The sequence below is a fragment of the Mobula hypostoma genome, chromosome 8 (assembly GCF_963921235.1).
Source record: "Mobula hypostoma chromosome 8, sMobHyp1.1, whole genome shotgun sequence".
Classification (NCBI taxonomy): domain Eukaryota; kingdom Metazoa; phylum Chordata; class Chondrichthyes; order Myliobatiformes; family Myliobatidae; genus Mobula; species Mobula hypostoma.
The window spans coordinates 14,773,887-14,799,796 of NC_086104.1; the positions used below are offsets into that span (position 1 = coordinate 14,773,887).

A 25,910-nucleotide genomic window follows, 5' to 3' on the forward strand; every position below is an offset into this window, starting at 1 on the left:
GATAAATACAATTTGGTATGGTAGTGTAGTAGTTAGTGCAATGTTTTACGGTACCCGTGACTGGGTTCAATTCCTGTCTCTATCTGTTAAGAGTTTGTACATTCTCTCTGTGATCACGTGGGTTTCCTCTGGGTGCTCTGGTTTCGTCCCACATTCCAAAGACATATTGTAAGTAGGTTAATTGGTCTCCCGGACATAATTGGACGGTGTGGGCCAGAAGGGCCTGTTACTGTGCTGTATTTCAAAATAAAATAAAAATTATCTTATGACTAAATGTTGTGAACATTGTCAAATTTGCCATGGAGAGGTCTTGGGTCAGTGGTTGGGAAGTTTATGGTGGAAATGAAAGACAAGTATTTTGAGAATACTGGAAGAAATTTCAAACGTCATTAGAAGGAAAAGTCAGTTAGCACTGTGGAGCACTTTCAGCAAAGCTTATGCAAATTGTTTCACCTTGCAGATTCTTTGCAGATTCTTTTGTTTATTTTAACATATTTAGCAGATTTTTAAATTTGTTATTTATTTTGTATCTTTTTTCATTGGTCTACAGTCGGAGACAAATGCTCAGCTGCTGTTTAGAATGTGTCTTATTTAAACATGCTTGGTACACTCTTCAGGAAATTTCAGTAATTTGCTTTTAATTATGTATTCAAGCAGTATATAGAAAAAACAAAGACGTTCCAAAGCCAAGAGCTAGGGTTGCAAAGAAAGTGTTTGGCACACCGGCCTTCATAAATCAAAGTATTGAGTACAGGAGATGGGATATTACGTTGAAGTTATATGAGACATTAGTGAGACCTAATTTGGAGTACTCTGTGCAGTTTTGGTCACCTATCTACAAGAAAAATTAAATAAGGTTGCAAGAATACATGGAAAATTTACAAGGATGTTGCTGGGTCTGGAGAACCTGAGTTATCAGGAAAGATTGAATAGGCTAGGACTTTATTCCTTGGAACATAGAAGATTAAGGGGAGATTTGATAGAGGTATACAAAATTATGAGGGGTGGAGATACGGTAAATGCAAGCAGGCTTTTTCCACTTGGGTAGGAATACAACCAGAGGTCATGGGTTAAGAGTGAAAGATGAAAAGTTTTAGGGAAACATGAGGTGAAACATCACTCAGAAGGTTGTGAAATTGTGGAACAAGCTACCAGCATGTGTTGTATGCTCGATTTCAACATTTAAGAGCGGTTTGGATAGGTACATCGTTGGTAGTGGTATGGAGGGTTATGGTCCCAGTGGAGGTCGAAGGGATTAGGCAGTTTAAATGGCTCGGCACGGACTAAGTAGGCTGAAGGGTCTGTTTCTATGCTATACTTTTCTATGACTATGACTCTGTTCCCTCTATAAAATGAGTTGTCACATTTATATTGAGTATGGATCTCTTAGCTTCAAGTTATTCTGCTTTTTGCTACTTGATAAATTTTAGTCTTTTTTAAATCTTGAAGGTAGATGGTGTTACATACTCGTAACGGGTTAAAAGAACCAGCAAAAATGGAACACATCTGGAGTCTGGTTTTGCTGTTAACTAGCACTATTTTATTAGTAACTACGTAATAAAGCCTAACATAAAACCAGATAAATCAAACAGGTTAGCAGAGTTTATGCATATATCGGTGTGTAAATACAAAACCCAAACTTCTTCAAACTTAGGTGGTGATTGACACAGTCTTACGATGGTATGTAAAGGAAGTCAGTTCAGTTTGTGACATTGAGTTGAGTCGAACTGAGGAGAAAGAGAGAGGTGATTTGTTATCCAAGTAAGCCGATGCCGTCGATCTTTCCGTGGTCCTCCGAATTCTTTAAGGTCACCAAGTGTGACCACACTAAAGGTACCGTCTTTGTGGTAAAACTATCAACCCAGGCAAGGGTTAAACACACTGATAGCTTTCCACCGGTCACCCTTTTTCCCACACTGTGAGAGCCACTGGTGGATTCTCCCGATCGATCCACAAAACCCACCTGTTTGTGGGCACTCAAAGCTCATCCAGTGTCCGTTTTTTCTGTGTTTCTGTTTGTGCACCAGAAAACCGGCGAATCTTGTATATATCCAAACATGCTGAACACCAGCTGTCCATTATATAGCTCCGCTCTTCTATCACCATAGCGACTCATGAGCTTCTTGGTCTCTCGGTCTCTATCTCTCTCTCTCCATCTCTCATCTCTCTCTCTCTCTCTCTCTCCTCTCTCTCTCATCTCTCTCTCTCTCACCTCTCTCTCTCTCTCCTCTCTCTCTCTCCTCTCTCTCTCTCTCTCCTCTCTCTCTCTCTCTCCTCTCTCTCTCTCCTCTCTCTCTCTCTCTCCTCTCTCTCTCTCCTCTCTCTCTCGCCTCTCTCTCTCTCGCCTCTCTCTCTCGCCTCTCTCTCTCGCCTCTCTCTCTCGCCTCTCTCTCTCGCCTCTCTCTCTCGCCTCTCTCTCTCTCCTCTCTCTCTCTCCTCTCTCTCTCTCCTCTCTCTCTCTCCTCTCTCTCTCTCCTCTCTCTCTCTCCTCTCTCTCTCTCCTCTCTCTCTCTTATCTCTCTCTCTCCTCTCTCTTCTCTCTCTCTCTCCTCTCTCTCTCTCTCTCTCTCTCTCTCTCTCTCTCTCCTCTCTCTCTCTCTCTCTCTCTCCTCTCTCTCTCTCTCTCTCTCTCCTCTCTCTCTCTCTACACTCACTCTCTTTTTAAAGGCACAGTCCGTAATGAATGATCCTTAGGATTTCGTCGCAATGGTTCTGAAATACATTTGGGCTAAATATTAAATAATGCCATCATTGTCCTATTATCTTGTGAAGCCCCCTCACCAGGCTCGTTTTGAAACTTGGCTCGTCAGCCAGCTCTGCTAATAGCCAATGAACTCATTGGTGAGATAGCCACCTTTCTTAAACAATATACATCTAGAGTCGGTATGATATGGGTCCAACCAAACAGGAAAGCTGGGATGTTTCAATTAACAAAACCCTGATTTGAGCAAATACTGTGTAAATACTACCCATATACAATTATCCATTGGCAGGAAATAACAGATCATACACTGCATACAATTATAAAGAAAGTGTATTTATTAATTTCAGTTTTATCATCCAGTTATTAAGAGGAAAAGAAAAAAAAAGGGACCATTACAACTAAACCAGTCTAATTGTACACATTGTTGGAGCTCGTATCTTCCAAAAGCTGGATGTGACCATTACTCACAAATTCGCATACTAATCACTGGTAGAACTTCCCATCTTGGACTCCTTCAATGCGCGAAGCACCCCTTGCAATTGCGTCTTCCCATGGGATTGAATCCTATGGCCATCTCTCCCAATCTTCTCTTTCTACCTCCTGCCAAAAGGACCACAAACACCACCATCATAAATCTCTCTTCACCCAGCTTTCTCTAGAACCTTCTCCCAATTCCACCTTCCTGATTGGCTGACACAACATTCCTAAGTTGAACATCACTGCCCCTTTTCTTTAACTGAAACCCAAGCACTATCAGCAGGACACACTACTTCTACAGAAAGCTACTAAATGAAATACCCTACAGTATGAGCAGTAAAGATCTTAACAGGGCATTACATTTGGTTTTAGAATAATGTTCTTGATAATTCCTTATAATTTCCAGCGAAATAAAACATAATTTCCAATCAGTTCTTTCATTATTACCTGAGAGATCTTGAGGTCCTGCACAGGTCCTGAGCTGTGAGGTAATGTTACAGATATACGAGACCTTGGTCAGACCCCACTTGGAGTACTGTGTTCAGTTCTGGTCACCTCACTACAGGAAGGATATGGATACTTTTGAGAGCGTGCAGAGGAGATTTACAAGGATGTTGTCTGGATTGAAGGGCATACCTTATAAGAATAGGTTGAGTGAACTTGTTCTTTTCTCTTTGGAGCAACTGAGGATGAGAAGTAACCTGAAAGAGGTGTCTTAGATGATGACGGACATCGATCGTGTGGATAGCCAGAGGCTTTTTCCTAGGGCTGAAATGGCCAACACGAGGGGCTTAGTTTTAAGGTCCTTGGAAATAGGTACCGAGGGGATGTTAGGGGTAAGTTTTTCACACAGAGAGTGGTGGTTGCGTGGAAGGCACTGCCGGCAGCACTGTTGGAAGCAGGTACAATAGGATCTTTTAAGAGCATCTTAGATAGGTACATGGAGCTTAGAAAAATAGAGGGCTATGTGCTAGGGAAATTCGAGGCAGTTTCTAGAGTAGTTTACATGGTTGGCACAACATTGTGGGCTGAAGGGCCTGTAATGTGCTGTAGATTTCTATGTTCTATGCTTATGTCTTCGATTAAGCAAAGCAACCTACCACGTGGAACCTTATTAAAAGCCTAAAATGAAATCCACATAATCTGTCTGCCACCCTCTGCTTGTCAACCTTCCTTGTCACTTCATCAAAAAAAAACTTAATCAAATTCATAAGACAAGATATCCCATGAGCAAAGCATGCTGGCTACCTCTAACCAAACCGTTTTTTTCCAAATGTTAATATATCTTATTCCTCAGAAAGCCTTCCAGCTTACCATCTTACCTACCACAGATGTTAGGCTAACAGGTCTGTGTTAACAGGTCTATCTTTACTGCCTTCCATAAATAAAGACACAACATTTGCTATTCTCCAGTCTTCTGGTACAATTGTGATGTTGCAAATATCTCAGCGAGGGTTCCCACAATTTCTTTTTGCAGAAATGATTGCATAGGCTTTGTCTTATTTTCCTTGGAGCAAAGGAGTTTGAATGGTAACATGAGAGAATGGTATAAAATTCTGAGATGGGGTGCTTAGCTACTGTCTATTTTTGATGGTAGAGGTGTCTAAAATGTGAGGTTGTAGGCTTAAGCTTAGAGACAGATAATTGAAAGGGAATCCGAGGAATAAATTTTTCACAGAGACTGGAGGGTGCCTAAGATGCCCTGCCTGTGGTGGTGGTAGAGGCAGATACATCAGGGATTTTTAAGATGCGTTTAGAAAGGCACATGAATATAAGGAAAATGGAAGTATATGGACGTTGTGTAGGCAGAAAGGATTAGTTTAGTTGGCCATCTGATTAATTGGTTCAGCCCAACGTTGTGGGCCAAAGGCCCTATTCCTATGTTGTAATGTTGTAAGTTCTATGTTCAGCATGGATGAGTTGGTCGGAAAGCCTGCTTCCATGCTGTGTTATTTTATAATTGACTGTGATAACATTTTCTACCTTGTAGAAAAATGTTTACTTCTTTCTCTCATTCTCTTCCATGCAACCTGACATCTTAAAATCTGTGTATTTCTATTCCCAGTTCTGATGAAAGGTCATCAACCTGAAATATCAGTTCTTTATCTCCTCTCATTGGATGTTGATTAACAAAGCAGTTTTTATTTCAGATTTCCAGCATTAACCTTATTTCATTCGTTGTGTTGGTTGAACAAATATTACACTTTGAAACTGATTACATTAAATGGTTTGAAAAGTGCTGACAAGAACACAGTGATTACAGGCAAATATGTAGTCAAATGTTGCTTTTTAAATTTTCTCTTAATAGTCAAAAAAATGTTTTTGTTTCCTCAGGCCAAATATACCAGGCGGCAAAGTAAGTTTTTTTTTGATTTTATGAGAAAACTATTCCAAATATGTGCATAATTGTATAAATTTTAGGAGTTCATATTTGTAGGTAAACTGCTTGAATCCTCTGCTTATGTTTTAACATAGTGGTTCAATTACATCTTACGTCAGTTGTAGCTTAGCTGGTGGCACTTTGGTCATCTAATTCTGAAAATTACGGACTTAAAGCATATTCCAGAGATGTGCACAAAATAACACCCTCATGTAGAACAAAAAAGTGCTGCACCAGCAGAAATGACATCCTTCAGATGAAATGTTAACCAAAACTCTGCCTGATTATGGGTGAATGTAAAAGCACCTGTTTGAAGATGATCATATGAGGCCTTTCAGAAGTGTTGTGGGCAGTATTTAACCCTAAGTGACATTTTTTAAAAAAGTTATATTTAGTCATTTTAACTTTACAGTGGTTGATTGGTTTCCATATTTCCTACATTAACAACTATACTTCAATCCTGCCGAACGGTTTTGGCCTGAAACGTCGACTGTACTGTTTTCCAAAGATGTTGCCTGCCCTGCTGAGTTCCTCCAGTATTTTGTGTGTGTTGCTTGGATTTCCAGCATCTGCAGATTTTCTGTTTGTACTTCACGGATGTTGTCTTGATCATGACTAGTTTTAGGATGTATTGAAAGTGCCATAGAAATTGCTGTGCGAATGCAAATTGTCACTTTTTCTTTCCAAAACTTGGTGGATTTTTGACCCCCAGGGCTCTCATTGCAGAGTTACATGAGTTTGACTGACTCAATATACAGTGGTATACAAAAGTTTGGGCACCCCAGTCAAAATTTCTGTTACTGTGAATAGCTAAACGAGTAAAAGATGACCTGATTTCCAAAAGGCATAAAGTTAAAGATGACACATTTCTTTAATATTTTAAGCAAGATTACTTTTTTATTTCCATCTTTTACAGTTTCGAAATAAAAGGGCCTGAAGCAAAAGTTTGGGCACCCTGCATGGTCAGTACTTGGTAACACCCGCTTTGGCAGGTATCACAGCTTGTAAATGCTTTTTGTAGCCAGCTAAGGGTCTTTCTATTCTTGTTTGGGGGGTTTTCGCCCATTCTTCCTTGCAAAGGGCTTCTAGTTCTGTGAGATTCTTGGGCCGTCTTGCATGTTCTGCTCTCTGAGGTCTATCCACAGATTTTCGATGATGTTTAGGCCGGGGGACAGTGAGGGCCATGGCAAAACCTTCAGCTTGCTCCTCTTGAGGTAGTCCATTGTGGAATTTGAGGTGTGTTTAGGATCATTACCCTGTTGTAAAAGCCATCCTCTTTTCATCTTCAGCTTTTTTACAGATGGTGTGATGTTTGCTTCCAGAATTTGCTGGTATTTAATTGAATTCATTCTTCCCTCTACCAGTGAAGTGTTTCCCGTGCCACTGGCTGCAACACAAGCCCAAAGCATGATCGATCCATCCCTGTGCTTAACAGTTGGAGAGGTGTTCTTTTCATGAAATTTTGCACCCTTTTTTCTCCAAACATACCTTTGCTCATTGCAGCCAGAGAGTTCTGTTTTAACTTCATCAGTCCACAGGACTTGTTAACAAAATGCATCAGGCTTAGTTGGATGTTCCTTTGCAAACTTCTGATGCTGAATTTTGTGGTTAGGATACAGGAAAGGTTTTCTTCTGATGACTCTTCCATGAAGGTCATATTTGTGCAGGTGTTGCTGCACAGTAGAACAGTGCACCACCACTCCAGAGTCTGCTAAATCTTCCTGAAGGTCTTTTGCAGTCAAACGGGGGTTTTGATTTGCCTTTTTAGCAATCCTACAAGCAGTTCTCTCAAAGTTTTCTTGGTCTTCCAGACCTCAACCTGACCTCCACCATTCTTGTTAACTGCCATTTCTTAATTACATTACAAACTGAGGAAACGGCTACCTGAAAACGCTTTGCTATCTTCTTATAGCCTTTTCCTGCTTTGTGGGCATCATTTATTTTAATTTTCAGAGTGCTAGGCAGCTGCTTAGAGGAGCCCATGGCTACTGATTGTTGGGACAATGTTTGAGGAGTCAGGGTATTTATAAAGTTTTGAAATTTGCATAACCTGGCCTTTCCTAACGATGATTGTGAACAAGCCATAGTTCTAACAATCTAATTAAGGTCTGAGACCTTGGTAAAAGTTATTTGAGAGCTCAAATCTCTTGGGGTGCCCAAACTTTTGCATGGTGCTCCTTTCTTTTTCCCCCCCCACTCTAAAATTGTACAAAACAAAAATAATACACTAATCTTGCTTAAGATGTTGAAAAGAATGTTTCATCTTTAACTTTATGACTTTTGGAGATCAGTTCATCTTCCACTCACTTAACGATTCACAGTAACAGAAATTTTGACCAGGGGTGCCCAAACTTATGCATGTCGCTGTATGATGTACATCCCTTAACTAGGATATTTTCATAAATTCTGTGTGGGAAAACTTGAAACAGATTACTGTATGTCTAAGCACATTCCTCTGTGATTTATTGATATGTTAGGTAGTTAATACATCATGTATTGATTGCCTTAATTAATGAGCAGGCTGTAGCTTTTATGAATTTGTAACTGGAAGTTTCTGTATTTTGCCCTCTTAATAGAATTGTACCTTCAACTATGCAATTCAGTGCAATTTCCAGTTGCATGACTGAATCCCATTCCTTGTTCTTGCTGCACCATTTCCCTTGTACTTTTGCACATTGTGTCTTTCTTCCCAAAGACAGCTGCATTATTACCATCCAAAGTCCATCCTCAAAACTCTTGAATTGTGCTTTTGCTCACTGAACCTGATACTTCTACCAGTTTTCTGGTGTCTCCTTTACTTCCTTGTCATTAACATGACTGACTATGAAGAATACAGTAAAATGCTATTCTTAAAGTTCCATCTTGATGTAATTTGTGAGACAGATAATTTAATCAGAATCAGATTTAATATTGCTGACACAGGTCATGAAGTTTGTAGGTTTGAAGCAGCAGTAAAGTGCAATACATAAAAATACTATAAATTACAGTAGGGAAATGTATACAGTGGCATGCAAAAGTTTGGGCACCCCAGTCATAATTTCTGTTACTGTGAATAGTTAAGTGAGTAGAAGATGAACTGATCTCCAAAAGTCATGAAGTTAAAGATGAAACATTCTTTTCAACATTTTAAGCAAGATTAGTGTATTATTTTTGTTTTGTACAATTTTAGAGTGGGGGGGGGAAGGAAAGAAGCACCATGTAAAAGTTTGGGCACCCCAAGAGATTTGAGCTCTCATAACTTTTACCAAGGTCTCAGACCATAATTAGCTTGATAGGGTTATGGCTTTTTCACAAACATTGTTAGGAAAGGCCAGGTTATGCAAATTTCAAAGCTTTATAAAAACCCTGACTCCTCAAACATTGTCCCAACAATCAGCAGCCATGGGCTCCTCGAAGCAACTGCCCAGCACTCTGAAAATTAAAATAAATGATGCCCACAAAGCAGGAGAAGGCTGTAAGAAGATAGCAAAGCGTTTTCAGGTAGCCCTTTCCTCAGTTTGTAATGTAATTAAGAAATGGCAGTTAACAGGAATGGTGGAGGTCAGGTTGAGGTCTGGAAGACCAAGAAAACTTTCTGAGAGAACAGTTCGTAGGATTGCTGGAAAGGCAAATCAAAACCCCAGTTTGACTGCAAAAGACCTTTAGGAAGATTTAGCGGACTCTGGAGTGGTGGTGTACTGTTCTACTGTGCAGTAACACCTGCACAAATATGACCTTCATGGAAGAGTCATCAGAAGAAAACCTTTCCTGCGTCCTCACCACAAAATTCAGCGTCAGAAGTTTGCAAAGGAACATCTAACCAAGCCTGATGAATTTTGGAAACAAGTCCTGTGGACTGATGAAGTTAAAATAGAACTTTCTGGCCGCAATGAGCAAAGGTATGGTTGGAGAAAAAAGGGTGCAGAATTTCATGAAAAGAACACCTCTCCAGCTGTTAAGCACGGGGGTGGATCGATCATGCTTTGGGCTTGTGTTGCAGCCAGTGGCACGGGGAACATTTCACTGGTAGAGGGAAAAATGAATTCAATTAAATACCAGCAAATTCTGGGAGCAAACATCACACCATCTGTAAAAAAGCTGAAGATGAAAAGAGGATGGCTTCTACAACAGGATAATGATTCTAAACACACCCCAAAATCCACAATGGACTACCTCAAGAGGCGCAAGCTGAAGGCTTTGCTATGGCCCTCACTGTCCCCCAACCTAAACATCATCAAGAATCTGTGGATAGACCTCAAAAGAGCAGTGCATGCAAGACGGCCCAAGAATCTCACAGAACTAGAAACCTTTTGCAAGGAAAAATGGACGAAAATCCCCCAAACAAGAATTGAAAGACTCTTAGCTGGCTACAGAAAGCGTTTACAAGCTGTGATACTTGCCAAAGGGGGTGTTACTAAATACTGACCATGCAGGGTGCCCAAACTTTTGCTTCGGGCCCTTTTCCTTTTTTGTTATTTTGAAACTGTAAAAGATGGAAATAAAAAAGTAATCTTGCTTAAAATATCAAAGAAATGTGTCATCTTCAACTTTATGCCTTTTGGAAATCAGATTATCTTTCACTCGCTTAGCTATTCGCAGTAACAGAAATTTTGACTGGGGTGCCCAAACATTTGCATGTGACTGTATATAACATTAAATGGAATGCTTTGCCACTTGATATATAATCTGACTTGCACATATCTGGAAGAATTTTCATCCTCTGAGTTTCCCAAAATATAGTCCATTAAAATCAAAAACCTGCAGATACTGGAAAACTCAGCATGCCAAGCAGCATCTGAGGAAAGGGATTCAGACCCTCTCAATATTTTCTGCCAGTGAAGTACTTTGAAGTGGGTCACCAATTGTAGAAATGTGGTAGTCAATTCATACACAATAAGGTTCCACAAACGTTGATGTGAAATTGACCAGATAATCTGCTGTGCAATTGAATGAGCGATAATTGAAGCCAGAAGAAAGATAAATGCCCTGCTATTTGAAATATTGCTATGTGATCTTGTTACATATCTCAAGGAAGCAGATTATTCCTTGAGGTTTTGAGATTTTTCTGACTGTAGTCCAGATCCATTTACAGACCTGTTTCATGATTTGCCAATGACATCACCAGTGGAAGTGGTCTGAGTGCTGTCATTAAACCTGTAAATCTGAATGGAGTAAATTGTAAATGCATTCAGAAACATCGAGCCATATGCTCGATGCATAGCCCTTTCATCCTTTGATATCCTTGCCTGACTATAATCAATTGATTTTAGTCTTCAAAAGATGAATAAACCTTCATCAGTTGTCTTTTGGTAGCTTTGACCAGCAAACAATCAGAGTTTGGGATTGATCAGTTGGAGCAAATTAAAGGAAGGCAGGGGCAAGTGCAGCGGCTGTCGTTGGAGTGAGCATAGAGTGGTGATCTTAAGACTTTAGCTCTTCGAGGCTTCAGCGAAGAGAGGTTTCACTCAGAAAGCAAAGGATAGAAAACATAGAAAATAGGTGCAGGAGTAGCCAATTCGGCCCTTCGTGCCTGCACCGCCATTTATTATGATCATGGCTGATCATCCAACTCAAAACCCTGCACCAGCCTTCCCTCCATACCCCCTGATCCCCGTAGCCACAAGGGCCATATCTAACTCCCTCTTAAATATAGCCAATGAACTGGCCTCAACTGTTTCCTGTGGCAGAGAATTCCACAGATTCACCACTCACTGTGTGAAGAAGTTTTTCCTTATCTCAGTCCTAAAAGGCTTCGCCTTTATCCTCAAACTGTGACCCCTCGTTCTGGACTTCCCCAACATCGGGAACAACCTTCCTGCATCTAGCCTGTTCAATCCCTTTAGGATTTTATACGTTTCAATCAGATCCCCCCTCAATCTTCTAAATTCCAACGAGTACAAGCCCAGTTCATCCGGTCTTTCTTCATATGAAAGTCCTGCCATCCCAGGAATCAATCTGGTGAACCTTCTTTGTACTCCCTCTATGGCAAGGATGTCTTTCCTCAGATTAGGGGACCAAAACTGCACACAATACTCCAGGTGTGGTCTCACCAAGGCCTTGTACAACTGCAATAGTACCTCCCTGCTCCTGTACTCGAATCCTCTCGCTATAAATGCCAGCATACCATTCACCTTTTAAGCTTTTAAAAGCTTAAGTTCTTTCCTCCTCTTTATATCTGCTCAACTGGGACAGCAGGGATGATAGGCAGGAGAGTGAAATGCTCCTCTTGTAGGGTGTGGGAAGGCAGGGAGGCCTCCGTTGTCCCTGGTGACTACAACTGCGAGAAGTACATCCAGCTGGAGCTTCTAACGAAGCACATTAAGAAGTTGGAACTGGATGAGCTCTGGATCATTGGGAGGCTGAAGTAGCCATAGATAGGACATATAGAGGGGTATTTACACCCAGAATGCAGGACACAGGAAACTGGGTGACAGTCAGAAAGCGAAAAGGGGTGAAGGAGCCAGTCCGGAATACCCTGGAGGCTAGTCCCCTCAACAACAGGTTTATCACTTTGGATACTGTCAGGGGGATGACCTAACAGAGGAAAGTTACTGTGGTTGGGTCTCTGCCACTGAGTCATCCTCTGACTCAGAAGGGAAGGAGGGTGGGGGGGGGGGTGAATAGACACATTGTGGTGATAGGGGATTCACTAGCTAGGTTAACAGACAGGAGGTTCAGTGGGCGAGAATGAGATTCCCAGATGGTATGTTGCCTCCCAGGTGCTAGGTTCTGGGTAATCTCGGATCGAGTCCTCAGCATTCTTTAGTGGGAGGATGAACACCCAGAAGTCGTGGTCCGTGGAAGTACCAAAGACACAGGTAGGAGAAGTGAGAAGTTCTGCATAGGGAATTCAGGGAGTTAGGTGCTAAGTTAAAGGGCAGGACCTCTAGGGTTGTGATCTCAGGATTGCTATCTGCGTCACGTGCCAGTGAGGCCTGAACTAGGAAGATTATGCACTTCAGTACGTGGCTAAGGAATTGGTGTAGGAGGGAGGGCATAAGATTTTTGGATCATTGGGCTCTCTTCCAGGGAAGATGGGACCTGTACAGAAGGGATGGTTTGCATCTGAATGGAGGGGTCTAATATCCAGCAGGAAGGTTTGTTTATGCTGCATAGTGTGGTTTAACCTAGAGTTGCAGGGGAACAGGAACCAGAGTGCCAGAGTAGTTAGTGGAGAGGTTATGGATGCAGATGTTGGTAAGACCTCAGACAAAATTAGGAATCAAAAGGTTGAGCATGGTGCGATTAGTGTCCTGAGCTGCAGATATTTAAATGCAAGGAAGTATTGTAGGAAAGACGGATAATAGTACTGAAGATGAGGTAAGCAAGAGAAGATCTGCAGATGCTGGAAATCGGAGCAACACACAGAAAATGCTGGAGGGACTCAGCAGGCCAGGCAGCATCTATGGAAAATAGTACAGTTGACATTTTAGCCCAAAACTTTGACTGTACTTTTTTCCATAGATGCTGCCTGGCCTGCTGAATTCCTCCAGCATTTTGTGTGTGTGGCAGAAGATAAGGTAGCTGCTTCACAAACAGGCAAAGTGTAGTGAGGAAAGGCTGTTGATATGGCAAAATTGTAGTCAACAGGATGGGTTTCCATGTAAAAGGAGGACAAAATTGAGAAGTGTGAATACAGGACTGAAGGTGGTGTATCTAAATGCACCCAGTATATGGAATAAGGTAGATAAACTTGCAGGAAAGTTACAGATTGGCAGGTATGATGTTGTGGGCATCACAGAATCATGGCTGAAAGGTTATACCTGGGAGTTTAATGTCCAAGGATACGTATTGTATCGAAAGAATAGGCAAGAAGGCAGAGGGGGCGGTGTTGTCCTGTTGGTAAAAAATGAAATAAAATCATTAGAAAAAGATGACAAAGGGTTAGAAGGTGTTGAATTTGTGTGGATGAATCTAAGGAACTACAAGGGTAAAAAGACCCTGATGAGAGTTGTATGCAAAACCCGAAACAGTAGTAAGGATGTGGTGTACAAATTACACTGGGCGATAGAAAACGCATGCCAAAAGGGCATTATTACAATAGTCAGGGGGGTTTTCAATATGCAGGTAGATTGGGAAAATCAGGTTGGTGCTGGATTACAGGAGGGGGAATTCATGAGTGCCTGTGAGATGGCTTTTTAGAGCAGTTTGTGGTTGAGCCAACTAGAAGATCAGCTATTCTGAATTGGGTGTTGTGTAATGAGCCAGAATTGATTAAAAGAACCCTCAGGGGCAAGTGATCATATTATGATCACATTCACCCTGAAATTTGTGGAGAAGCTAAAGTCAGATGTATCAGTATTACAGTGGAGTAAAGGGAATTGCAGAGATATGAGAGAGGAGTGGGCCAGAATTGATTAGAAAGGAACACTGTCAGGGATGACGGCAGAGCAGGAGTGCTGGAATTTCTGGAAGCAGTTTGGAAGGCACAGGATTATATACATCTCAAATAGGAAGAAATATTCAAAAGGAAAGATGACACAACCTTGGCTAACAAGAGATGTCAAAGCCAACATAAAAGCAAAAGAGAGGACATAAAATAGAGCAAAAATTAGTGGAAGGTTAGAGGATTTTGAAGCATTTAAAAACCTACAGAAGACAATTAAAAAGTCATTAAGGAGGTAAAGATGAAATACAAAAGTAAGTTAGCTGATAATATTAAAGAGGATGCTGAAAGTTTCTTCAGAAACATAAAGTGTACAAAAGAAGTGTGAGTGGATATTGGACCACTGGAAAATGATGCTGGAGAGGTAATAATGGAGGACAACAATATAGTGTACGAACTGTTTAAGTATTTTGCATCAGTCTTCACTGTAGATGACACTTGCAGTATGGTGGCAATTCCAGGCGTGAGGGATCATGAAGTGGTCTGAAGTTACCATAACTGGAGAAAAGGTTCTTGGGAAGCTGAAACATCTGAAAGTAGATGTTACCTGGACCAGATGGTGTACACCCCAAAGTTCTGAAAGAGGTGGCTGAAGAGATTGTGGAGGCATTTGTAATTATCTTTCAAGAATCACTAGATTCAGGAATGGTTCCAGAAGTCTGGAAAATTGCAAATGTCACTCCTCTCTTTAAGAAGGGAGAGAGGCAGAAGAATGGAAACTATAGGCTGGTTAGTCTGACTTCAATGGTTGAGAAGATGTTGGAGTCGATTGTTAAGGATGTGGTTTCAGGGTACTTGGAGGCACATGATAAAATAGGCCATAGTCAGCATGGCTTCATCAAGGGAAATCTTGACTGACAAATCTGTTGGAATACCCATGGTATTATAGCAAAGATTCTGGCATGGATAAAGCAGTGGCTGATTGGCAGAAGGCAAAGAGTGGGAATAAAGGGAGCCTTTTCTGGTTGGCTGCCAGTGACTAGTGGTGTTCCACAAGGGTCAGTGTTCCACAAGGGACTGATTCTTTTTACGTTATATGTCAATGATTTGGATGATGGAATTGATAGCAAAATTTGCAGAGGATATGAAGATTGGTGGAGGGATAGGTAGTTTTGAGGAAGTAGAGAAGCCACAGAAGGACTTGGATCGATTATGAGAATGAGCAAAGAAATGGCAGATGAAACACAAAGTTCTGGAGGAACTCAGCAGGCCAGGTAGCATCTATGGAAAAAATTACAGTCGACATTTTGGGCAGAGACCCTTTGGCAGGACTGGAGAAAAAAAGATGAGGATAAGATTTTAAAGGTGGGGGAGCAGAGAGAGAAACACAAGATGACAGGTGAAACCAGGAGGGGGAGAGATTAGTGAAAGAGATTCAGGGCTGGAGAAGGGGGAGTCCGATAGGAGAAAACAGACGGCCATGGAAGAAAGAAAAAGGGGAGGAACATCAAAGGGAGGCGATGGCAGGCAAGGAGATACGGTAAGAGAGGGAAAGGGGGATGGAGAATGGTGGTGGGGGGGTGTCATTACCAGAAGTTCAAGAAATTGATGTTCATGCCATCAGGTTGGAGACGACCCAGAGGGAATATAAGGTATTGATCCTCCAACCGGAGTGTTGCCTCATCGCGACAGTAGAAGAGGCCATGGATTGACATCGGAGTGGGAATGGGAAGTGGAATTAAAATGGGTGGCCTCTGGAAGATCCCGCTTCTTCCAGCAGACAGAGTGTAGATGCTCAGCGAAACACTCCCAATCTACGTCAGGTCTCATCGATATACAGGAGGCCACACTGGGAGCACTGGATACTGTATATGACCCCAACAGACTCACAGGTGAAGTGTCGCCTCACCTGGAAGGACTGTTTGGGGCCCTGAATGGTGGTGAGGTTAGAGGTTTAGGGGTAGGTGTAGTACCTGCTCCACTTGGAAGGGTAAGTGCCAGGAGGGAGATCAGTGGGGAGGGACAAATGGACAAGGGTGTCATGTAGGAAGCAATCCCTGCAGAAAGTGGAGGTGAGGGAAAGATGTGCTTGGTGGTGGGATCCTGTTGGAGATGGCGTAAGTTCTGGAGAATTATATGCTAGATGGGGAGGTTGGTGGGGTGGTAAGAGAGGACAAGCAGAACCCAAGACGGGGTAAGAGCAGACATGCGTGATGTGGAAGAGATGCAGTTGATGGTGAAGGAAGGGAAGCCCGTTTCTTTGATAAAGGAGGACATCTCCTTCATTCTGATATGAAAAGCCTCATCCTGAGCAGATGTGGCAGAGATGGAGCAATTGAGAGAAGGGGACAGCATTTTTACAAGTAACAGGGTGAGAAGAGGTATAGTCCAGGTAGCTATGAGAATCGATGCATTTATGACAGCCATCAGTAGATAAGCTGTCTCCAGAGGTAGAGATAGAGACGTTGAGAAAGGGAAGTGAAGATTTGGAAATGGACCAGATAAGTTTGAGGGCAGGGTGGAAGTTGAAGACTAAGTCGACGAGCTCCGCATGGTACAGGAAACAGCATCAATGCAGTTGTTGATGTAGTGTCAAAAAAGTGGGGGATGGACACCAGTGTAAGCTTGGAACATAGACTGTTCTCTGTGTGATAACCCTTTCATTCCTGGAATCATCCTTGTGACCTGTCTCTGGACCCTCTCCAATGCCAGCACATCTTTTCTCAGATGAGGACCCCAAAACTGTTCATAATAGTCAAGGTGTGGCCTCACAAGTGCCTTATAAAGCCTCAGCATCACATCCCTGCTCTTGTATTCAAGATCTCTTGAAATGAATGCTAACATTGCATTTGCTTTCCTTGCCACTGACTGAACCTGCAAGTTAACCTTAAGGATCTTCTACACAAGGACTTTCAAGTCCCTTTGTATCTCAGATTTTTGGATTTTTTCCCTGTTTAGAAAATAGTCTACACATTTATTTCTATTTCCAAAGTACATGACAGTGTTTTTTCCAACATTGTATTTCATTTGCCACTTTCTTGCCAATTTTAATCTGTCTAAGTCCTTCTGCAGCCTACCTGTTCCCTCAACACTACCTGCCCCTCCACCAATCTTTGTATCATCTGCAAATTTGGCAACAAAGCCACCTATTCCATCATCTAATTCATTGATGTACAGCATAAAAAGAAACAGTCCCAACACTGGCAGGCAACCTGACAAGGATCCTTTTTTTCCCACTCGCTGCCTCCTACGAATCAGCCAATGCTCCAACCATGTTAGTAACTTTCCTGTAATACCATGGACTCTTAACTTAGTCAGCAGCCTCAAAGGCCTTCTGAAAGTCCAAATATACAACATCCAGTACATTTCTTTTATCTATCCAACAGGTTCGTCAGGCAAAATTTTCCCTTCAGGAAACCATGCTGACTTTGTCCTATCTTGTCCCATGTTACCAAGTACTCCGTAACCTCATCCTTAACAATTGACTCCAACATCTTCCCAACCACTGAGGTCAGGCTAACTGGTCTTTAATTTCCTTTCTGCTGCCTTCCTCCTTTCTTAAAGAGTGGAGTGACATTTGCAAATTTTCCAGTCCTCCAGAACCATGCCAGAGTCCAGTAACTCTTGAAAGATCATTACTAATGTGCCAACAATATCTACCACTACCTCTTTCAGGACCCTAGGGTGCAGTTCATCTGGTCTGGGTGACTTATGCACCTTCAGGTCTTCATTTTTTGAGCACCTTCTCCCTTGTAATAGTGACTGCACACCTCTTCCCTCACACCGTTCAATACCTAGCACACTGCTGGTATTTTCCATAGTGAAGACATTCAAAACACTCATTTAGTTCATCTACCATCTCCTTGTCCCCTGTTATTATTTCTCCAACCTCATTTTCTAGCAGTCCTATATCCACTGTCATCTCTTTTATTTTTATATACTTGAAAAAGCTTTTTCTATCCACCTTGATATTGTTTACTAGCTTGCTTACATACTTCATCTCTTCCCTCCTAATGATTCTTTTAGTTGCTCTCTGTAGGGTGTTCAAGGCTTCCCAATCTTCTGTCTTCATGCTAATTTTTGCTTTGTTGTATGCCCTCTCTTTTGCTTTTACATTAGCTTTGACTTCCCTTGTCAGCCAGGGTTGTACTCTTTTGCCATTTGAGTATTTCTTTGTTTTGGGAATACATCCATCCTGCACCCTCATTTTTCCCAGAAATTCAAGCCATGCCCTGCCAGCATCTCTTCCAATTTACTTTGGCCAAATCCTCCCTCATACCACAGTAATTTTCTTTACTCCACTGAAATACTGCAATGTCAAACTTTACTTTCTCCCTATGAAATTTCAAGTTGAACTCAATCATATTGTGATCACTGCCTCAGGATTCCTTTACCTTAAAGCTCCCTAATCACCTCTGGCTCATTACATAACACCCAATCCAGTATCGCTGATCCGCTGGTAGACTTAATGGCAAGCTGAACTGAAAACCATATCGTAGGCATTCAACAAATTCTCTCTTGAGATCCATTATCCACCTGATTTTCCCAGTCTACCTGCATGTTAAAATCTCCTATGACTATCATAACATTACCCTTTTGACATGCCGTTTCTATTTCCCATTGTATTCTCTCGTCCACATCCCAGCTAATGTTTGGATGTCTGTATATAACTGCCATCAGGGTCCTTTTACTCTTGCAGTTTAACTCATCACATGAGAATTCAACATCATCTGATCCTATGTCACATCCTTCTTGTGATTTTATCCCATTTTTTACCAGCAGAGCCACACCACCCCCTCTGCCTACCTTCCTATCCCTCCGATACAATGTGCAAACTTGAACATAAACACTGGTGAGGCTTCATTTGGAGTATTGTGAGCAGGTTTGGGCCCCTTATCTTAGAAAGGATGTTCTGAAACTGGAGAGTGTTCATAGGAGCTTCACGAAAATGATTCCAGGATTGAATGGCTTGTCACATGAAGAGTGTTTGATGTCTCTGGGCCTGTGTTCACTAGAATTCAGAGGAATGAGTGGTGACCTCATTGAAGCCTATTGAATGGTGAAAGACATTGATAGAGTGGATGTGAAGTGGATGCTTCCTACAGAGGGAGAGTCTAAGACCAGAGGATGCAGCCCCAAAATAGAGGACGTCATTTTAGAATGGAGATGATATGGAATTTCAATCACCAGAGAGTGGTGAATCTATGGAATTCTTTGCCACAGGCAACTGTGGAGGCCAAGTCTGTATGTATATTTAAGGCAGAAGTTGATAGATTCTTGATTGGTCAGGGCATGAAGGGATATGGAGAGAAGGCAGGAGATTAGGGCTGAGAGGAAAACTGGATCAGACATGGTGAAATGGCAGAGCAAACTCGAGGAGTCAAATTCTGCTCCTATATCTTAAGGTCTTATATTGCAACAAAGCTGTAAGTGGAACGTGTCCCTGAAAAAAGAATGCACACACATTTGGGCATTAAGTGATCTTCTAAATGATGATATAATTTTCCTGGTTTGGATACTTAAATACTTTAATCCTTTTCCACATATGCCAAATCTCTGTAGAAAAATATAGATTTGAAGGATTTGTAATGCTGGATTGGCAGAGAAATTGCTGTCTTTGTAAATGTAATTCACAGTCTTGTGAAGTCTAAAATTAATTTTTCATTTCCAATTTATAATCAAACACACAACACTGATTTTTTGGTTTTGCAAAATGTGTTTTTGCGATCAGAATTGAACTTTTAGACATCCTTTCCTTTGTGATCAAATATTTGTTTGTGACCACATAAATAAAAGTTGTTTGATTGATGAAGCTGAGGAAACTGAGAATATGACAAGAAATTCAAGTGATGTGTTCTCCTGTAAGCCTGATTATTCTTTTGATGCATCAGTTTTCAGTATCAGCAGAGTGCTTCTACAAAAATGAATGTCATTTCACTTCAAAGGAACAAGATGCTTGCAAGAAAATTACTGCAGAACACAACTCAAGTATGTATGGAATAAGTGAAACCTTTTATGTTTTAATACCCTTTGTTCAGTAAAAAAAAAACTGTAGGTTGTGTTTAAAATGATAGAAAGCCCTTTGTTAGAGTAAAATAGCCATTGGCAGATTGCCTTGAATCACTCGGTATATACTCTTTGAATTTATAGCAGGTATCTGTTGGGATCTGTTTTAACTTGTATGTTGCATCACACCCCAATAACTAATTAATTGAACATGCAAAAGTTGCAGTACATGATAATTAAGGCTGAACAGTCTTGCTGACTGAATTGCCTTCCATTTCTACATCTGTTCCACTCACCCATATCTCAGCAATTTCTTACTGTCATATATCATAAGACAGGGGTTTCCAACCTTTTTTTTATGCCAGGGACACTTTCCATTAACTGAGGTGTCCATGGACCCCAGGGTGGGAACTCCTGCCAGAATTAGGCCATTTGGCCCATTGAGTTTTCTGCGCCATTCTATCATGCCTGATTTGTTATCCCTCTCAACCCCATTCTCCTGTCTTCTCCCCATAACCCTTGATGCCCTGAATAATCAATAACCTACCAACCTGTTTTAAATATGCCCAATGACTTGGCCCTCACAGCTGCCTGTGGCAATGAATTCCACAAATTCACCACCCTCTGGCTAAAGAAATTCCTCCTTATTCTGAGGAATATTCCCTCTATTCTGAGGCTGTGCCCTCTGGTCCTAGACTCCCCCACTATAAGAAACATCATCTCCATATCCACTCTATCTTGGCCTCTCAATATTCAATAGGTTTCAAAAGTCATTCTTCTAGACTCCAGTGAGTACAGGCCTGGAGCCATCAAACACTCATTGGCAACTTCACCAGCAACTTTTATGTGTGTTACTCATTGGTTAGCCCTTTCATTTCTGGAATCGTTCTCATGAATGTACTCTGGACCCTCCCTGATGCCAGCAAATCTTTTCTCAGATAAGGGACCCAGAACTGCCATGCATTTGGTAGAAGGAATAGAGGTGTTGACCAGTTTTCTAAACCAGTGGTTCCCAACCTGGGGTCCAGTGATCCCCAGGTTAATAGTAGGGCTCCATGGCATAAAAAAGGTTGGGAACCCTTGGTGAAAACACAGAGAAATTTCAAAACTCAGAAGCAAAAAGGGATTTGGGAGCCCTCATGCAGGATTCTGTGAAGGTTAACTTGCAGGTTGAGCCGGTAGTAAGGAAGGCAAAAGTTAATATTCATTTCAAGAAGATTAGAATATAAAAGAAAGGATGTAATGCTTTAAAGGAAATAGCCAGACTGCACTTGAAGTATTGTGAGCAGACCATGCACTTCCTTACACTGGAAGTTTGATTTATCGCTGAGCTTGGCAAAATGTTTACAGACATTCTTCAAGACCTTTCAACAGAACAGATATCCAAGAATCTTCATCCGAAGGAGTCTCAAGGTCAGAATCCTGAATAAATAAACTGCACGAACGATAAGTAAACGAATTGTATGGCCCTACATAAAGAACATCTGGGAAATGACAGCAAGACTTTTACAGCAACACAACATCACAGCTGCTCACAAACCAAATGCATCTTTGAGGAGGAATCTATCAAAACTCAAAGTGCAACAAGATGTGACTGATAGAACAAATGTTATCTACAAAATCAAGTGTAGTGGCTATGACAAGTACTACATTGATCAAACGGGAAGAAAACCATCAACCAGGCCACACGAGCATCAGCCAGCGAGCAGAAGGCACAACCCATTTTCGCTAGTATCGGCTCATGAAGACGAAGAAGGGCACCATTTCAACTGGACAAAAGCCAGAGTCTTGACTCAAGCAAGAACAAGAAAAGAACGCGAATTTCTTGAAGCATGGTTCTCTACAGAAGCATCCATCAACAAACACATTGACATAGATCTGGTATATGAAAAGAGAAACAACTATGTCAACAATCAACAAATTGCCAGTAATCTCGGGATCTGGACAGTGAAGCAAATACTTCCAACAGACCACCCTCTAAGCTAACCAATCAGAATCTTCTACTGCTAAACTGTTCAATGTTTTGAAACAGCCAACCAGCTCACAACATCTAATCAATATCCATTCGGACCCCGGTGGAGTATATAAGCCAGCATTCTGAGGAGACAACGCCCTTAACTGCGCATTAATGATGGCTTTTCGATTGGTGCTGAAACATCTACAAAGTGTGCCATGCTCAGCGTTCAACCAAACCTCCAAATAGTCAACCCGAGCTACTAGTATTCCACAACATTTCAAAATTACTTACACTATATTCCATCTGCTGCTTCTTTGCCCATTCTCCCCATCTTTCTAAGTCCTTCTGCAGACATCCTGCTCCCACAAAACTATCATTGATATATAACATGAAAAGAAGCAGTCCCAACACTGACCCCTGATGAACAGCACTAGTTACCAACAGCCAACCAGGAATGGCCCTCTTTATTACCATTCTTTGCCTCCTGCCAGTCAGCCAATCTTCTATCACCAATATCTTTCCTGTAATACCATGGACTCCTATCTTGTTAAAGAAAGAAAGATACTTTATTGATCCCAAAGAAAATTACAGTGTAACAAATAGGAGAAAATCTGCAGATGCTGGAAATCCAAGCAATATACACAAAATGCTGGAAGAATTCAGCCGGCCTGGCAGCTTCTATAGAAAAAAGTACAGTACTTTTTTCCATAAATGCTGCTTGACCTACTGAGTTCCTCCAGCATTTTGTGTGTTACAGTGTCACAGTAGCATTACAAGTGCACAGATACACAGATATTAGAAGTAAGAAAGAATAAAAATGTTACCTTAATAAGATATACGAGATTTCCAAGTTCACACTGACAAGATGGTATTGTTAGAATTACCATAATATTATACAGTAATGGGTACACATTCACACCATCCAGATGATAAGTGATGGTAGTACTGTATTGCACAGGCTGTTTGCGATAGCGGAGTGTGGTAAACAGAGCTTAAACAGAGGTTATTAACAGTCTAACAGGAGGGCATCATCCCCGGCTATAGGTTGACTCATTATAGAGCCTAATGGACAAAGGTAAGAATGACCTTGTATAGCGCTCTTTGGAGTAGCACAGTTGTCTTAGTCTGTTACTGAAAGTGCTGCTCTGTTCAGTAAGGTGGCATGCAGAGGTTGAGAAACATTTTCCAGAATTGCCAGGATTTTCTGGAGGGTCCTTTGTTCTACTACAGCTTCCAGTATGTCTAGTTTAACTCCTATAACAGAGCCAGCTTTTCTAATCAATTTATTGAGCCTGTTGGCATCACTCGTGTTGATGCCATTGCCCCAGCACACCACCGCGTAGTTGATTGTACTGGAGACAATAAACTGATAGAACATGTGAAGCAGCCTGAAGTGTGGCACCTTGTTAAAGGCCTCCTGAAAGTCCAAGTAAGCTACATCCACTAACTTTTCTTTGTTCTACCTGTTATTTCTTCAAAGAATTCTAACAGATTTGTTAGGTAAGATTTTTCCTTGAGGAAACCATGCTGACTTTGGCCTAATTATAATGTGGCTCCAAAGTACCCTGAAACCTCAGCCTAAATAATGAACTCCAACTTTCCCAGCCACTGAGATCAGACTAACTGGTCTATAATTTCATTTCTTCTGCCTCCTTGCATAGAAAATCATAATTTTTGGTTATCACCAGACAAAAGTATAATGCAAACATTTTCTGAATGATACTCTATTCTGATACATTAATATTTTAATTTGGAAAGTTAAGGAAAATCTTAATTTTTAAATAGTGTTTTTTTCATTTGTTTCACATTGGTTTGTTAAACCTTGCCATACACTGCTCTTTCTAGCTGATAGACAAAATTTCTCATTTTTGTGAGTACCTTCTGAGAAACTAATAATGACAACGTGTATTCTTAAATGAAGAAATGTTTATACAGATTGTCCTTGATGCAGCCCACACCTCATATTTACCTCTTGTGTGATTGCCATTTTACCTGTTGTAGCTATGTTAATCCCAGCTAGCCTCAGGAGTTTTCTTACTTTCCATTGAATGTTTCTGGTGTTCAGACATCTTTTGAAACAGTGGAAATACTCTGTTAATTAAGATTGAAAAATATTGAAAACATTAAAAAATTGAATGCTTGGAAGACTGGCTGTGTCACAATTTTCCTTAATGCAAAGCCACATCATCAGTCCATGTGTCAGGAAATGAGAGATGAAAAAGATTGAATTTCTCTTGGATGTATTACTTTGTTTACATAAATCACCTGAAAGTTAATTTTATTCCATATCTCCAGTTTTTGGGTATTATTTTTATACTGATTTATACAATAACTATTTGTGAATTCTGTAAGGGCAAACATGGAAATGTCTGTAGTTTGAAAGGTTTTAAAAATAATTACTTGCTTTCATTCTAAAATTAAGTTTTCTGTCCCTATTTAAATGAATGGTTCTGTAATAGGTGCACCAGCTGTGCTGTAGAGCAGGGGTCCCCAACCTTTTTTGCACCGTGGACCAGCCAACGGCGGGGTGGTGGGGGGGGGTATTCAAGTTCACAGTGCGTGACAAGGAATGAGGAAAGGTGCAGCTGACTGGTATCATTTCATATCGCCAAATCATGTTGTTTCCTCCCGGTAGCACATGTTTTGCGGTTGGGGACCACTGCTGTAGAGTGTATCAGGGTCCACAGCTAAGTTAGATTTGGTATCACACAAAAGGAAGCTGCTTGATTTATTGTGTGAGTCAGCTGCACCTTTCCTCATTCCTTGTCACGCACTGTGAACTTGAACACCACACACCCCCCTGCCCCCCCGCCGTCGGCTGGTCCGCGGTGCAAAACAGGTTGGGGACCCCTGCTCTACAGCACAGCTGGTGCACCTTATTACAGAACCATTCATTTAAATAGGGTCAGAAAACTTAATTTTAAGAATGAAAGCAAGTAATTATTTTTAAAACCTTTCAAACTACAGACATTTCCATGTTTGCCCTTACAGAATTCACAAATAGTTATTGTATAAATCAGTATAAAAATAATACCCAAAAACTGGAGATATGGAATAAAATTAACTTTCAGGTGATTTATGTAAACAAAGTAATACATCCAAGAGAAATTCAATCTTTTTCATCTCTCATTTCCTGACACATGGACTTGTGTTTGCATTTGAAAGAAAGCTATCTAGTCTGTGGCATTTTCTGGTGCAAGATCTGTGGTCCTGCAGATCACAGCTATTAAGTACTAAATCAAAGATTTATGAAAAATGACAGTGTCCACTTATACTACACTTTCAGGCATTGAATTCCAGATCCTAGCCATCCTCTGAAAATGTTCTTTCTCATCTCTCCTCTAATCCTTCTACCAATTCCTCTATGCCCCCTGCAATTTTACCACTCTGCTAAGGAAAATCAATAATCCAATAATCCACTCTGGATGAAGGGTCTCAATCCAAAATGTTGAGTGACCATTTCCCTCCTGATCTGGTGAGTTCCTCCAGCAGCTTACTTTTTTGCTCTGGGTTCCTGCATCTGCAGTTTCTGATATCTCAATATTTGTTCTTTATCTGGGCTCCTCAATTTCACAGCCACCTTTGTTCCAAAGAAACAAACTTAGCTAATTCAATTTGTCCTTACAGCTGCAATTTTCTATTCCTGGCAGTACATTTCTAAATCTCCTCTGCAGCCTCAAGTGAAATTGCATCCTTTCTATAAATCACTGACCAAAACTGATATAGCATTGAAGGTGTGACTAAACTAGTGTTATATAAAGTTTTAGCTCAGACCCCGGCTCTAATATTTTGAGTGGTACCAATCAAGGAAAGCATCTCATATGCTTTGTTCCACTTATCCTACTGCTTTAAGAATCTGTACTTAAACATTCCAAGATCCCTTTGTTCCTCCACACCAATACAATAAATTTTATTTATTGTATTGTCACTATCTTGTTGTACTGTGCAAATGCATAACTTCACTGCATTAAGTTCCTTTTGCTCCTTTTCTGTGCAACTAATTTGACTACATCTTGCAGTCCAAAGCTTTGTTTCTCGCTATCAACATGTGGCTATTTCTTATATCATTGGTGCAGAGCTG

The 25,910-nt window shown here is 41.1% G+C and overlaps 1 protein-coding gene across 5 annotated transcripts in view; it reads left to right on the plus strand.

Moving 5' to 3' along the window:
- The window catches only part of cnsta (consortin, connexin sorting protein a), a 110,044-nt gene that overhangs the window by 42,141 nt on the left and 41,993 nt on the right, over window positions 1-25,910 (plus strand). For all 5 annotated transcript variants that reach the window (XM_063055482.1, XM_063055484.1, XM_063055486.1 and 2 more), the window contains 2 exons: window positions 5,516-5,537; window positions 19,758-19,854. In XM_063055482.1, the coding sequence (XP_062911552.1) occupies window positions 5,516-5,537; window positions 19,758-19,854 (119 nt within the window). The remainder of the gene's footprint in view (window positions 1-5,515; window positions 5,538-19,757; window positions 19,855-25,910) is intronic.